The sequence below is a fragment of the Aptenodytes forsteri genome, unplaced genomic scaffold, assembly GCF_000699145.1.
Source record: "Aptenodytes forsteri isolate BGI_AS27 unplaced genomic scaffold, ASM69914v1 Scaffold255, whole genome shotgun sequence".
NCBI classification, from domain to species: Eukaryota; Metazoa; Chordata; class Aves; order Sphenisciformes; family Spheniscidae; genus Aptenodytes; species Aptenodytes forsteri.
This window is the reverse complement of record NW_008794888.1, coordinates 5,771,827-5,788,101: the sequence shown is the minus strand read 5'-3', so window position 1 is coordinate 5,788,101 and position 16,275 is coordinate 5,771,827. Positions and strand designations below refer to the sequence as shown.

The 16,275-nt window shown below is 36.5% G+C and overlaps 1 protein-coding gene across 2 annotated transcripts in view; it reads left to right on the top strand.

Moving 5' to 3' along the window:
* Window positions 1–16,275, top strand: part of XRCC5 (X-ray repair cross complementing 5) — a 52,060-nt gene that overhangs the window by 6,445 nt on the left and 29,340 nt on the right. Inside the window, exons 5-12 of one of the 2 annotated variants that reach the window (XM_009274967.2) lie at window positions 1,477–1,665; window positions 4,638–4,752; window positions 6,479–6,617; window positions 8,676–8,788; window positions 12,412–12,474; window positions 12,847–12,984; window positions 14,365–14,455; window positions 15,714–15,847. In XM_009274967.2, the coding sequence (XP_009273242.1) occupies window positions 1,477–1,665; window positions 4,638–4,752; window positions 6,479–6,617; window positions 8,676–8,788; window positions 12,412–12,474; window positions 12,847–12,984; window positions 14,365–14,455; window positions 15,714–15,847 (982 nt within the window). The remainder of the gene's footprint in view (window positions 1–1,476; window positions 1,666–4,637; window positions 4,753–6,478; window positions 6,618–8,675; window positions 8,789–12,411; window positions 12,475–12,846; window positions 12,985–14,364; window positions 14,456–15,713; window positions 15,848–16,275) is intronic. The other variant, XM_009274968.2, reaches the window with a different exon arrangement.

The window sequence follows — 16,275 nt, the reverse complement described above, 5'->3', positions numbered from 1 at the left end:
AAATCCAAACCACAGCGCTGTACCAGCTACTAGGAAGAAAATTAACTTTACCCCAGCCAAACCCAGGACAGACAGACAGACAGTTGGTTTTCCTCTCTGTTATCAAGGACCGAGCACATGCTGAGCACTGTGTAGCTTTGGGTATTACACAGTTCTCATCACAGGAGTCTCTTAAGCACTGTATAATGAAAGTAACCTAACTTTTATGTATCAGAGGTTTGAAGCTTTTTGCTGTCGTAACTGCTTTAAAATACAGTTTCTCTTTGTCAGTGGATGCTGCTTCCTTAAAAGGTACCAAACACTTTGCTGAAGTTTGATCTTTTAATTCTGCTGTATGTGACATTGTTGTGCATATTGTTAACTCTGCTTATTGTATGTTGCTCCACAGATAAGTTTAGTGGGTACTAATGAGGTGAAAGTAAGGTAGAGATCTGTAGGTTGTTTTTTGAAAACATAATACAATGCTAAAATTCTTTTACTTTGTGGAAATGTGGTAAAAAGTATCATGTGGTTCATTCAAAATGGGATCAGACAAAAGATTTGAAAAATCTGCAGGCATTGTCAGAGGCACAGAGTAAAGGATCTTACACATCTCTCTCTTCTGTGGTTATTATACTTAGTTAACTGTTATATTTTGAAGAGCAGCAAAATAATTTTATCTATAACCCCTGGCTAAAGTTTTAAATCTGATTCTTGAAGTGCAGGAAAATGTGTCATCTTCAGTCAGAAATTCACCTAGTGTTGTAAGCTATTAAAATCTCAGAGTAACATTTATTCCAGAAATACCTAATAGCCCCACTGCAGAGCAAGTCCTGTTTGCTGGCATTTAGAGCTGATACAGAATCACAGGTCTGGAAAGGCCTTTAACAAGTCATCTAGAGAAGTCCTCTACTTCAGACTGGGTCAGTTGTATGTATGTCATTGCTAAGCGGTGTTTATTTAATCTTTTTATAAAGATGTCCAGTGAAGGAAACTCTTCTGTCTCCTCAGGCAGTTGGTTTTAGAGATTATGGTTTGAAATGCCTTTATCAGGTTTTTGAATATCTGACCTGACTCCATGATGTGCAGGCTGAATATGAAGAACTGATTGTTCCCTTCCTCTCTGCCACAGCCTTTTATATTTAAGACTGTCTTGCCCTCTGACTCCCTTCTCTACGGGCTTTATTTTGTTCAGTCTTTTTTCATAGATCTTGTTTTCTAATCGTCATTGTCTTTACTCCCTAATCCCTTCCTGTATGTGGACATCTTTATTGACGTATGATGCCCAGAACTGGTGCAGCACTCTGGTCAAGATGTTACCAATGCCAAGTAGACCTGAAATACTACTTCACGTGTTTCGCAAGCCATGTGGCTCTTTATACATCTTACTGCAGCTAGATAGAAATTGTTGATCCTGATACAATTTTTGTTTTGGCTTTGGTTGGTTATTTTAATCAAGAAGAAAGTCAAACTAACTGCTTCTGCTTGTGTTCTTAGTCTGCCATTTCCAGTGGATGTTGATGATGGAGGTGGAGATACAAATGCCAGTGTACATTCTCAAATGCACAGAAACTCTTTTCCAAGAAAGGGTTTAACTGAGCAACAGAAGGAAGGCGTTGATGTGGTGATGAAACTGATGCATACTTTGGATGAAGAAGGGGGGCTGGAAGAAATTTATACTTTCAGGTAAACTTGGCTAATCCTCTTTTATCACACTGTAATTTTACTTTCTGATTTCTTCCCCAAAAGGTGAAATGAATTAAGTAATCAGTCACTTGGCTTCCAGTTTCACTGAAGTCAGTGAGTTTTATAACTTATTGTACACTCCGTCCCTTTCAAACAGCTTCTTCATTGGCTTTAGAATAGATAGAAAAGCTTACAGATTTCAGTGGAAAATGAATTTTTTATATCTGTATTTAAAGAAAAAAATCAGTTTTCGTCCATCTTTAGTGTTGGTGGATTTTGGAGGGAGTGTTTCTATAAATGAGATTTCAAAAGCATGTTTTAGAAAGAGTTGGAATTTGTGACATAGTACGGGTAGAACATTTGCATTTAATGGTAGCCTTTGTTCCTTGGTCTCAGACTTCTTTTAGCTCACTAGTTTATCAAACTCCCACAAATGTTTTGAGTAAAGTTGTTTGTTGAATCCTGCTCTTTAATCACAGACTGCTCTGCCATTGTGCCAAACAATATACTTTTTTAGCAGCATTCCTAATGCAAGAATTGAAAGATGGTTTTTCACGTCATGTTTTCCCAATGAAAGAATAAAAAAAAAATGTGTCTCTCTGAAAAACTGTAGCTAATGATATATCCAAGACATTTCCACATAGGTGTTGTCTCAGTTGGGAAAAAAGCAAAATGCATCTATGCGCCTTATAAAAGTCGGATTTTATTTTCTTAGTAGTTCTATTCCCCAGTTATGAAGTGTGATCTTTTAGACAACGTGTTTTTCAGGAAACTTAGTAGACCATAGCTGTAATGTGATTATCAAGTGTGATTTTTAGATGAGGTACCTGTAGGTTTGCATGCTGTTATTCATCATTTTATTTGTGGGATTCCCTTCCCTCACCCTGCCCAACTGATCTGCTTTGCACCTCAGCAACCAGTTAAACTGTTATTTGAGCATTAGTGTGGATTAGTGAAGAAACAGGTGTATGTGTTCCTGTGTATGTGTTCCATACTAGTCAACAGAGCAGTCTGAGTCTGTAGAAAAAAAACGGGCTTTGTCATTGCATCAAAAGACTGCACAGAAAAGCAGTATCTTTCTGGGCCCATTTATCCTTTAGGATAATCCACATGCATGAAGCTACTATGTGGCTTGGCCCCTTCTTTATATTTTTTTATCGCAGGCTCTTGCTACTGTATAAGCTGTCTTTGTGCCATGCTTTCAGGGGAAATCCAAAATCTTTGGATAAATAGGCATTTGGCTAATAGATTAAAGCTTAGTTGCTTTAGTTGTTTAAGAATATGTGCGGTTTTAGATGCAGTTACGTTGCTTATCAAGCTTTAAGAAGTCAGCCTTGCAAATCTATCATGATAATTTACCAACTCAGATACACTCTTCGTTTTCCTATATTCATTACTCCTGCTGGTAAAAATATTTCAACTCTTGTGAAAGTAAATTAGTCATGCCAGGAAAGTAAGTGAGAAAATTTTGTTGTATTGTTTTAGGGTTTGATATTCTGACTCTCAGACAGGAGGTACTTCTGCTGTCTCTGGGTTTTGGGAGAAGGGATTGGAGAGCAGAGGAGAAAAGACATGTTTTTAAAATACAAGTTGAAATGTGTATTTACTAGGGTTTTATTGGCTGAGTCTTCTTTGATAACAGGGAGCATTTTTCTTCTATAAATATAAGAAATTAAAGGATAGAGTTAATAAATTGAGCTTAAATGACATTTTTAGGCATTTGACACTTAGGTATTTGATTTTCACGTTCATCCTTGAATGTATGTTTTGCAGTAGTTTTAGTGATGTAGTAATGGGTTCTTTTTAAAAATCCTATATTGATGTCTCTATTACCAGAAAAAGTAATTTTTCCTCCCTTCCTTCCTTTCTCCAAGGAAGAAGAAGAAAAAAAAAGGAAACACAATGTTTATCTAATTATAAAAATCCCAGTGCATTTTCTCCTTTCATTGTGCTTCTGTTAGAATTTTCAAAAAAAACCTACTCATCCTAAGAAAGTTGAAAAGTAGAATACCAAGTTGAATTCTGTACTAATGTTTTTAGGAGTTGATCTTAATTTCTGCCAGACGAGTGCTTTAATCAAGAGAGGTAGATTTTGGGTTTTATCATCATGTGAAAAAGGTGAGGTCAACACCGTTTTATCTTTGCTTCATCATGCAATAAAAAAAATTTATGAGCACTTTCTCTGCACTGGAATTTTATAGCGAAATAGCTGATACAGTTTGTATTAGCTGAAAGCCATTCTGGGGTGCGAGCCTATTTGATTTCACAATAATATATTATAAATTACTTTTACTGTCAATTTTTAATTTTGGGACCCCATTGCTTAAAGTTGTGCAATGGAGTTAACACTCTTTAGTATAAAATCATTACAGTTCCTTTTTTTTTGTGTGTTTTATGAACTTGCATATATGCTGTTTAGGCTAGAAATACTGAAAGTAACTTGTTTCACTCCAACCGAATGCCCTGAAAATAATGAGTTCATTAGTACTGTATAAAAAAAAAAGTGTCAAAAGTTAATTACGCACAAACAAAATCCTGTTAATTGAAACTGGATTCTTTATTTCTTCACCTCCACTGCAGAAAACATTTTACCACTTAGAGAAGCCTTTTCTAATTTGGGTTGTTCAGCCAACTACATGCCCTAATTGGGTGAGCACAGATAAATGTAAAGTGCTTAATAAGCAATTGTGTAGTTTCATCACAAGATCTAACATACTGTCTTTAAGCCCTAATGTCACACCATCAGAAAGGCTTGAGATGAGAATCATCTATTGTACCACCTCTTTTTTCATTCTCTTTTCTGACAATAGTTAATGACAAGATTATTCGTACAGTTTATTTTCTAATGCTTTTTATGCAGTCTAAGCTGAAACAATTGGACTCCTGCATCTCCTTGAAGAGAGTGTATTGTCTGTAATATTTTATTACAGTTCACCAGAGTTAATTTCTGTTTTCCTGATTCCTTCATTTAGAGAGAGCCTGGAGCGTCTTTCGATGTTTAAGAAAATAGAAAGAAGACCTATGGCTTGGCCCTGCCAGCTCACTATTGGTTCTAATTTGTCTATAAGGATTGTGGCCTACAAATCAGTAAGTTCATAAAATCATATGGTTTAGTGTATTTTGGCAGCAAGTTATGTGCAGCTGCATGTTTTTTCCTTAAAGCTAAGAAAATAAAAGATAAAACAACATCCAAAATAATTATGGTAGAGATTTTATGTGCGTAGAAGCCGGTACATCTAAAACTGTGGTTCCCACAGCAACTCTAACTTCACCATATTGTACACATATGTTGAAGAACTAAAATTCACGTTGTACAAAAATAGAAGTAATTGCTATCTACGCTGTGACGCTTAATGGTGTTGAAGTTGATGAACCTGATTAAGAATGCTACGCTTGTGTGAAGTTTTCCATTTGACATCAGTGATATGTCTGCAGCTCAGTGAGACTTAATATATATTTGTTAAGCCCTAGGCATGAGAGGAATTATGCACATGTGCATGTAAAATAGTGGGTGTAAATGTTTTACCAGCTATTGTTTCAAATCGCATCTATTGTTATTTCAGACTTGGAAAAAAAGGTATATTTTTTCAGCTTGTTTGCTTTATACTGTTTGGCAGAGCTTGTGCACAGTCTGTTTCCCTTACGGTTTATATAGGTCATTCACACAGTGCTAGGAAGAAGTAAGTGTATTTAAACACAGAAAATGTGCAAAATTCCAGTTATTGAATAATTAATAGGCAACTATATAGTGTGGCAGCATTGATGGATCTGGTGAGATGGAGATTGATTGGTTTGTTATTTGAACCCAAGACTGAGAGTCTGGCCAATATTGCAATGTTTCAGGAAGATGTATTATGAAGTTGAAATATATCTGATTTCTGAGAGATAGGCATATTAGCCTTGAAAAAGATCTCTGCTGCCAGCTTTCTATTTGTACATATTCATAATTTTTTTTTTTTTTAATTAGGATATTGTGCCAGACCTGTAATATGCAGTAAGAGTCCCCTCCCAAAGGTGTTTACACACAAAATAAACGAAGCTTGGGAGAGTAAGCAACATGAACTGAATGACTAACCTGAGGTCATACAGCCCCTGGATCAGAGCTAGGAGTAGACTTGTGATATCTAGTGATGTAATCTATTCTGTCTTTTCTGTTTTCTGCCCAGTTCTCCGTTTTTCTTCTCATTCACTAAGTATATCATCAGTTTCACTTAAGCAGAGAGAAAAGAAAGCATTTTTCTTTCCCTGTAGTTGGGAAGCGTTCACTCATTGCAGGTATCTATTCCTTCTTTCCCCTCCCAGTCCTGTAATGCATCTGGGATCTTTTTCTGCCTTTTGGGGAAGTTGCAGTAGCATAAGGTATTTTTATCCTGTAGTGTAGTAAGCCTGATGCAAAACTTGGGCAAACAAGCTGAATGAGCGTTGAGTTGTCTTGTATCTTTAACATATATCTTAATGCTTTGTCAAAAGTGTTTATGTAGGTGAAGGAGGTAAAATACATAGCAAGCAAGTTACATGTTATCCTGTGACCGAAAGACTTCCATGGATGGCTTAGCCCATGACTTTGATGAATACCCAAGACAAGTATGCAGTCAATATGATATAGTTCAGGTGTTAGGTCTCATACAGATGAAACAGTGTGCTGAAAGCACTGTGGTAGCAGTCAGAGATGCATATTTGGGGCTGTCATTATTAGTCCCTTATTGGCAAAACAATACAGCACTTGTTCTAAGAATTTTTTGCATGTTCTGGTAAGCACTGTGGATCCCACTGAAATGTTAAATGTTCCTTTTCTTTGAATTCCAATATAAAGGTCACAGAAGAGAAGGTGAAAAAAATGTGGACAGTTGTGGATGCTAAAACCCTCAGAAAAGATGATGTGCAAAAAGAAACTGTTTACTGCTTGAATGATGATGATGAGACAGAGGTTCAGAAAGATGATACTATTCAAGGTATGACTTCTTTATGTGCACCCTGAAGACAAACCAAAGATAATGGCTTATACTCTTAAATGACCTAAGTGCCTTTTAGTTTTATACTTTGAAGCCTAGCTGTGATCTTAGAATGTAAGCTCTGTAAGCTGATGGAACACAGAGACTGTTATGTGAGACACTTTGTCTTCACATATTTTAAAAATTCTTACTTTTGCAGGGAGTGTTGCAGTCTAATAGAATAATAATAATACCACCAGGTGGAACTTGGAAGGCACTACAGCTTCCTAAACTGTATTCTGTGGAGGACCGTACCTCAGTTCTGTAGTGAGTAGTGCTGCTACCTCTATTCTGTTTTCAAATCTTCAGTTGTACTGATAACATGAATACTTTCATAACACTGCTTTCTTCTAGATAAGCAACTGCTCTAGATATTTTGCAATTGGGAAGGTGAAACTGTTAAAGGAAGGTTTAGCGTTCAAGAGTCTATTAGCTTTGCTGTTTAATTTCCGTAACAGGTTCAATCTGAAGTAGTGGTATGCAGAATACTTTTATAACCTTCAGCTTCTTTCTGAGTGGATTAAATTCCTTAGAAGACTGAAGGCCCCAGAAACAGTATGAAATAGTCTACTTTTTAAAGAAGGAGTTAAGCAAATATTTTTAATTTTTTGTGATTTTATAGATATATTTTGTTACTAATTTTTTTCTTTCCTTTGCTCTTTCAATCCCACACAAGTAGGGCAGGTGTATTAGCTGTAAAGGGCAGAATTATTGAGATAACAGTATAGAAAGTGCTGTCAAATGAATAAAATAAATTGAAAAATTGAGATACATACTGTATTTTTTTATTTAACCTTTTTCAATTGTAGCAATCATAACAGTAGCAGATAAAAATGTCCCAATGACAGTGTGATTTTCTCTGTTTCTTTAAGCAGAAATAATAGTTAAAAGCTAGTAGTCTCTTTATGTTTTATAATTTCAAAACTTTTAGTAAAATAAAAGAAAAATCCACTTTTTATAGTGAATGTATTTTGAAGCATTTTTGACCATTCTCTGCTGATGTCCTGACTGCCTAAGTTGGTGAGTGGTTGTGGGACACCAGTAAAAAGAAGTGATGAACCGTTCAATGTGAACAAAAGAGACCAAAAATTTCTCTTATCAATGGTGTGATATTTCTTACAGTTAAAGAGCTGCTGATGCCTCATGGACTTTTGTGGACATTTTGAGAAATGTCATAATTAGACAATATTTTGCATTTGAAGCACCCATACTGAAATTTCTTTCATTCTGCCTGTGTGTTTGCTTTTCAGTTTCCAGGAAAATGTATCTGCATATAGGTTTTTCATCCAGGGATTTACCTTTGTTCCTTCTGCTTTCTTTGCACCTGAGGATACCATCCTTAGTTTATGACAGTATAATAAAGTGATGAGGTTACAGGGAGGATATTGTAGCTTGAGATGGGGGAATAAGCAGTTGGAACAGGTGATACCTCTGAGAAACTAACAGCTTCCTATTTTGTGGAGATATCCCTGTAATGTAAGGCACGGGAAGTAAAACACAGAGACATATAGAAAGACCACTTCTGCATACAAGAGTGTTTTGGTTTTCCATTGCGTGTGAGGGTGTATCTCACTTCCACTGTTAACACATTTTGTTCTCTGAATCCCTTCTCGTGTCATTTCCTGTCCATGATTTGTGGTATGTTTGGGTTTTTTTGTATTAGACTGCAACACTCCCTGCAAACGTATTTGCTGAAATCTATTCTGATTTGCTTAAATCTATTCTGTGAGCGTAACTTTGTTGGGCAAGATGTTCAGTTCCCTTACCTTCTTTCCTGCTCTCTATGAGGGTAGCCATGTTACATAAAACGATGTACAAGGAGTGGAACTGCTGTTGGTGAAGTACAAAATGTGTCTATGAGGTGTGTGGTTTTTCTTTTAACAGGGAAAGTAATTTGATGAGCGTGTGTGGAGTGTAGCTGTGGGGCATGCATGCATTGTTAAAATATTCAGAGAGCTAATTTCGGTGTTAGAATTGTAGGCCCATATGCTTACCAGATGCTCTTCTCTTGTTCTCCAGGGTTTCGCTATGGGAGTGATATAGTTCCTTTTTCCAAAGAAGATGAAGAACAAATGAAATACAAAACAGAAGCAAAATGTTTTTCTGTTTTGGGATTCAGCAGATCCTCTCAGGTACAGTACTAAACTTCCCATTCAACTTCTGGGGTTGTTCAAGACAATTGATTTCAGTTTGAATTCACTAAAGTTGTGGTGTTGTACTAGGTTCCAGTATTGGGAATGGAGCATCTGCCGTCAGGTATACAGAGCTGACTTATTTGCTGATTCTAGTACATGTAAACAGTATGTAGTCTTGTGAAGGGGAGAAGCTCATAAATGTGGCCATTGGGCCCTCAAGTGAAGCAAGAGCTACTGATCTGAGATCTCTGCAAAGTGGAGACAGGTATTGTAGTCTCATTTCATCTCTCAAACTTAGTGATGCCAGATCTGCAACGGAAGATGGTCTCTCTTCTGTTCAGGTCATGCAGAAGCCTTTTTGGGCTTTGTCCAGCCACAAGTGTATTCTTTTTAACAGAAGAAGCCTCTCTCTCAACATTAAAGAAATGTTAAAGAAAGCCTGAGAACTGACTGCATTCATTCTCATTTCCATAAGGATTAGTTTGTGAACTGTGACTTGCTTCTTGTTTCTACTATAACAAAAACTAAATGTAGCGAAGACTTCATAGAACTTAGATGAAGATAACATCATTCAAAAACTCTCCATATTTCATTGAGATGCTTGGTGTTTGTATGCACTTACCTGTACTTGTGGTATTAATGTTGCCATTCGTTTTACCTGGAAGTTGTGAGAAACTTACATTGAGCAAGTACCTTAATAAAAGCTATCCAGCACAATGTGATTTCCTGCAGAAAATCCAGGATGTAAGCATTAGGAAAGCCTTAGGCAAAGGCTTAACAAAACCCTTGTGGAAGCAGGACACATGAGAAGGAAGTACGGACATGTGAGCACCAGTAATTGCTAGAAATGTTAAGCTCCTCCCACTCTTTCTTCTCCAGGATATTGCACAGGGTGACTGAAACTTTACTCTTCTTGGAGTTCACTGTACCCAGTCCCCTTCACCACTCAAAACTGAAAGGAAATCATAGGGCAGCTCCGCGCCTTCTGTTCTGAAAGCTCCCAGCCCTCTTGCTCTTCTTTGAAATGTCTCGCTGCCTGAACAAAATAGAGCCCTTGACGAAGGCTGAGGAATCGTTACCTTTACCAGGAAGGAAAGATGCTAAAAGGAAAGATGCTGATGAAATAGGAAGTATCTGTGGGAGCTTACTCCCAAATGGATGTAACTAAACATATTTTTACTTTACAGTACAGGTGGCACAGAGACCCCTTTATGTTGCTAGATATGCCCTTAGACTACTGCAGTGCAGTGGTCCAAAGCATATTATTAACTGAGGAGCCAGGAGGTTATGTTGATTTATTGAAATGAGAAGCCAGCCTAAATGGGAACTGTAACCTGGTTGCTCCTTGAGGATATTCAGAACTTAAAGTTGTTAAGTAACACGGGAGCTTGCGTACTGAAAGTGATTGATCGAGGAAACATTATCGTGCTTGAGCTTATATGCCCTAAATTGGCCAGGGCAGAGAGGTGTTAGGGAGTGTTAAATCCTGTACCAGAAACTGGATCTAACAAGTGAAATGTTGTGTCTTAACCCAGTGTTTCAATGAGACAATTTCTTGCATCTTTTCATGCGTTATTAGCCTACAGCTGAGTCTTACTATCTTCATTTAATTCTGTAAGATGTATTTCACCATGTGCAGTGTTTTCTTATGCTGGAGGCTGGCCTCCTATTTCGACTTGAAGTCTGAATTTTATTGAAACCAGAAACTAAGAGGAAAACATGAGAAGCATCGTGCTCCTGTCAGTGAGCTGTTATTTCACATGGATTTTTTTTTCCCACCATTGGTCAGATAGTGTGGTAATACCTTCAAATACATAGTTAATAATTAATTGTAGGAATATTTTTGATTCACATAAATATGCCTCAAAGAATTAACAAATTGGGTTTATATTTTTTCAATGCACAAAATATTTATTGCTTTTGATAATTTTTATGATGTGCTTGTCTCTTCTGTGGATTTCATAATGAATAGGAGTTGCATCTTAAATAAAGTGCGCTCTGGTCCTGTAATTAGGAGTGTGGGTAATTATGCCCAATAGTAGTTGCATAGACCTCAGTGGAATAAAATTATTCAGGTGTGATTGCAGGATTAAAATTACACTGTATAGATAATGATACCAGGAAGTTTTCAGCTACAACTAGAATTTTCAAGACCCATGCTTTCCCTTATGTTTTGGCTCCTGAATTTTATTGTTTGGAATCATAATACTGACGCTATTCAAATGTATGTTTTATATTAAATTGTTTCTTTTAAAAACTTTGGAGAAAAGATAATTTATTATTAACTAAAGAAACTGGAACAGCTCCAAATACATAATTAAAGAAGGAATAGAACCACCTTATATTATTTTTCTGAGTTACTCACATCCCTCGAAAGAAGATATCAGAGGCCGCTTAAACTTTGATTTTTAATTTATAAGCAATGCCATGTAAATCAAGAAATAATACTTGAAAATATTACAAAGGGACCATTTTTTTTTTCCCCAAACAAAAAAAGGTGGAGTGATACACACGTCAAGAAGGAATAGAACCCCTTTATATTATTTTTCTGAGTTACTCACATCCCTCAGGAAAGAAGATCAGAGGCCGCTTAAACTTTGATTTTTAATTTATAAGCAATGCCATGTAAATCAAGAAATAATACTTGAAAATATTACAAAGGGACCATTTTTTTTTTCCCCAAACAAAAAAAGGTGGAGTGATACACACGTCTAGTTATTTATACTATACTGAACATAAAATTTCCTGAGCTTTTAAAGACAGAACAGCAAAGAATAATTGCAGGTAGAATAATCTGAGTTGAAGAATCGTGCTGTAATACATTAAGCAGATCTGCTCTGGTGCAAGTTGTCACTGACTTCAACAGCATTATGGTAATTTGCTGAATAATGAAACTCCAGGTTAGTTTGGAGACAGTGTAATTTGAAGAGATTTTTCTTTAACAAAGAAAGGTCATTTTAACCAGTGTTCATAGTAGGGTGCAGTCTTTGTGACAGGTTTTCCGCTATTGCAGTGTTTCTCTGGGTGTGTCTCGCAGCCTCTGTGGCTCCAGCTGTTCCAGCAGTGCCCCTTAATGAAACTGGGTTTGTTTTTTTTTTTTTGTCGGCCATTTTCATGAACAGCATAAACTCTGCTAACAGAATTGCTTCTTTGCCAGCACAGCTGTACATACTCCAGGTTGCTGTTGAAGCAGCTTTATTAATTAAGGATGTGACTTTTGTCAGCTCCTTTTTGACATGTCTTTGCTAGGAAAATTTAATAGCATAGATGTGGTGTCAGTTAGGTTTAGGTCTTTTGTTAACTACTGTGGTTTTCCACACTGACTTTTGAATTACTGCAGTATTATTCAGACTGATAACAGCTGCAAGTACCGTAGTCTTTCATTCCTGTCCATCAATAGGAAGGTATGAGAACATCCTGCCGAATATGACTGAATATCCATATTGAGTGATAAATGGAGATATGAAACACATACAGAGCTGTGATTTCTATGCACAGTAATTTAATTTTGTGGCTTCTCACTTGAGTAATGTGTTAGTTGTTTCAGAATGTAACTGGTCCAGTCACATTAATGACAATTGTTTTAGATCAGGCTAACTCTTGACCATTTGAATCTGTAGATCCAGAGGCATTACTACATGGGCAACCAGGTTCTGAAGGTCTTTGCAGCGAAAGATGATGAGGTAAGGTGAACTGAAGTTCAATGCTGAAGGTGTTTTGCTGTGGAACAGAAAAGAACAGTAGTGGCGCTTGAAATTGTCCCTTCTTTCCATGTTAATAAAACAAATATTCTTAACGCAGCTTACAGAAGTCTTGTTCCATTGCCCAACATTTGCTGAGCTTTGAAGGGATCCACTATCATGATGAGATTTAACCTTTCTGCTTCTTTGTTTTTTGAACATGAGAAAAGCTTGTGTTGAAGTTATAGCTGAAATGGGAACTGGTCTTGACTAAATCAGTGTTGTTGAATTCACTGGTAAAAGGTGTATTTCAGCAGACTAATGAGAACTTGCATGACTCTCTAGACGTTTTGTTTTTTTTTTTTCCCTCCCCAGAACGCAGCAGTTGCTTTTTCTGCCCTTGTTCATGCATTGGATGAGTTGAAAGTGGTAGCTATAGTGCGTTACGTTTATGATAGAAGATGCAACCCGCAAATTGGGGTAGCTTTTCCATATATTAAGGATGCATACGAGGTAATTTTTCACCCTTACCTTTCTGTAGATAGCCTCCGTATTGATGCTTTACAAATACCAATTAATAAGTGATCATATTTGAACCATATGAATTTGCAGTGTTGTGTAATACCGGAAGAAACCAATGTGACTTTTCAGAGTGATTTTTAGGAAATAGTACCGAGTCTTAGGACAAGGAGGTAATAAATAGTGTTAAGAAAATTCCGTAGAAAAAATACATGGAAAAATAATGCCATATATTTCTATTAGTATCCTCTATATTACAGATTCAAATAATACTGATTTTTATTTCAATAACATAGTAATAATTTAATTTTATTATCCTGGAAATCTCAATTTTGTTGGTATCTAGAAACAGTGTAATCACATACTTATGTAATAAGTTACCACTGCTTTCTTGCTGTGTTACTACCTACCTCTCTGCGTACAATCCAAGTTGCACTAGATTATTTCATTTTCTTAAACTATGGATTTATCTCCAGGTTGCTTGGTAGTGCAAAGTTTGAATTTGATAGTTGGCGTGGCGTTTCAAGCATGTCCAACGACGCTGTTGTCATTAGGTTTCCAAGTCAACTGGAACTGAGGGCAGGCGCTCACAGCATTTAAAGCTGTTGTTTAAATTCATATGGACAGTTAGGAAGACATTAGTATATTTATTTACTTGAAAAGGTTATTTTAAAAAACAGGAGAAAAAAAATGAAGTCTGTTTCTTAGGGAAAAAAAAGAAAGTTCTGTACACAGCAGAATCATATTTGAAATAAATTTTTTAAAACTCTGAGAGGCCCAGAAGCAACACAGTATGTCAGAATTTTTGCAGCATATGTTTCCACTGATCTTACTTACAAGAGACTATTGAAAGAGCTAAATATGTATACCATGGCTAATGAATGATGAAGGTGGGGGTGGATATAACAATCTTCAGACTTTTGAAGAGTATAAACGTAAAGGATGGAAAGGAATTATTTAGGGTGGTATGAACTGGAGGAGGTATTTGAATAAAGAAAAAACAAAACCAACTCTTGACTTTGAAACACAGTAAGCTATGATAAAACCTCCCAAAGCGCCAATGTATGGGGTATTTAAAGCTTGGCTGGTTGGAACTCTGCACGAGAAAAAGGGATTGGATCACCTGGGAGATCGTTATTCCACTAGTAGAAAAATGAGGAGTGTAGTCATTGCTATATTATAAAATAATGCTGTGTTTTATTCTGCTTAAAACTGTGTTGCTCTGTAAATACTTTACTTAAGTATTTTGATACACACAGATATTAGATCTTTGGATTTTTCTTACGTTTATATTGTCCTGATAGGGCACTTTGGGATACTTTAGATTTTTTTACTTTAGGCTCAGTTGTTTCTTTCTTCTTTTGTCTTGCTCAGTGTCTCATCTATGTGCAACTACCCTACATGGAAGACTTAAGACAGTACCTATTTTCATCCTTGAAAAACAATAAAAAATGCATTCCTACAGGTAAGATAGTCCTTTGCTGGGCAACTGGACAAAGTAACCTACTTGTCTTCCTTAGAGACTCTAAAAGAGCTAGAATATTTGGCTTTCCAATGAAAACATAAGCTTTGTCACTATTTTGGCTTAGGGAAAAAACCCCAGGCCTTTGGGAATACATTATGATGATGTCATCTTGAAGTGTAAAGCCTGTATCAAAACTTTAACAGCTTAGTTGCAGGCTGAGCAGACTTGAGGTTTGCAGGCAGTCTTTTAAAACTGTCCTGTTAAATGACTTCTGGCTCGGGTTATGGGATTATTAGTCTCACAAGATCTCTGTGATAGACATCTGAGATTTAGTCTTCTGTATCCTTTGGTTTTTGAACTCATTTGTGAGACTAAATGGCCAAACCTTGTGGGAGATACGATATGTGATTAGCTAGCTAGAATTAAAATAGAGGCATCAGCTCCGTTTGTACAAAGCTGGTCCTGTAGCCAGTTGCAGTGTGGCCTGTTAATATAATGTACAAAGGCAAAGACTGTACTTTCTGTGGTGTGTTGTTTTTTAAAGCATGCACTTACTGGTATCCAGATTCAGATAGAGGGCGTCTTTGGAGAGCCACAGAACATGCAGCCATACAAAGCTTGACTCACTGTTCTGAGAATTTTGCACAGCAATGAGCGTAAATGGATGTAGTCTAAAATCCACTCCCACTTCTTTAATTTGTTACGAGGTCCATTGAATGGGCATCTGCACGTCAGGGTATATAAAGCACGCTGGGTTGTTTCTGAAACAGTTTCTGTTCTTTTGCCTGTAACCTGCAGTTTGAGAACAAATCTAAAACCTGTCTTACCAAAGCAATAGTTGTGAACTGTGTTAATTTGCAGTCATAACTTTTAAAATTTATATTACGCCATTTGGTTTTTCAAACCAACTGTTCCCCTTATTTTCTGAGTGGCCTATAAACCTTCTGCTGCAAATAAAAACATCTTGAAAAATAAGAAAAATGGAAGCAGAAAGGCAGCAATAATTGAGGTCTTGGGGGGGAAAAAAAAGGCTTTAAGACTTTACATTATAGTCCTTAAATAAAGCAGTTGGTTTATTACTGTATCCATTATCCATACTCTTTATTGGCACGTCTGTATCTGCAGTGTATTGTGTGGCATGTAATGAATTGGTCAAAATCTCACATGGTGAAGTGTATCTTCATTTATAAATTGTTTCAAGAAATCCATCCATCTGCAAGTGTATTTAATTTTTCTTTGTATGTAATTGCTGCCTTAGTGGATCAGTTATCTGCTGTCGACTCTTTGATTGATTCTATGAATTTGATTTATGAAGATGATGATGGAGAAACTTTTGAAGACCTGTTTAAGCCCAGCAAAATCTCAAACCCTCATTTTCAGAGGTTATATCAGGTGAGATGAACTATATGGCATTTTTTAAAAATTTCTTTTGTTAAGACTTTTCACCTTTCTGTCTTTCTCTGATTCACATTGGAAAGATCTGCATTGTGAAGATGGGAATATAAATTCTTTTGCATTTAAGTATGGGGTAGGCAGTGATTTCTATGTTGTCCCTGACATAGGGTTTATTTTTAAAAATAAAAAATTATTTTTAATTTAATTATTTATTATTTTTAAAAATTCCAGTTTCCAAGGGAAATTACACCTGTGCTGAGGTGTCTGCAACAGCATCAATGATACTCACAGGCACCTAGACTAGACAAGTTCAAACTTGCTTGGGTATCTCAACACTGTATTGCAGTGATCATGGTGCGGACATAGACTTAGTCTTCAGCTTCTGGGCAAAGAGAGAAATTGACTGAAAATCGGGGATCTTTTTA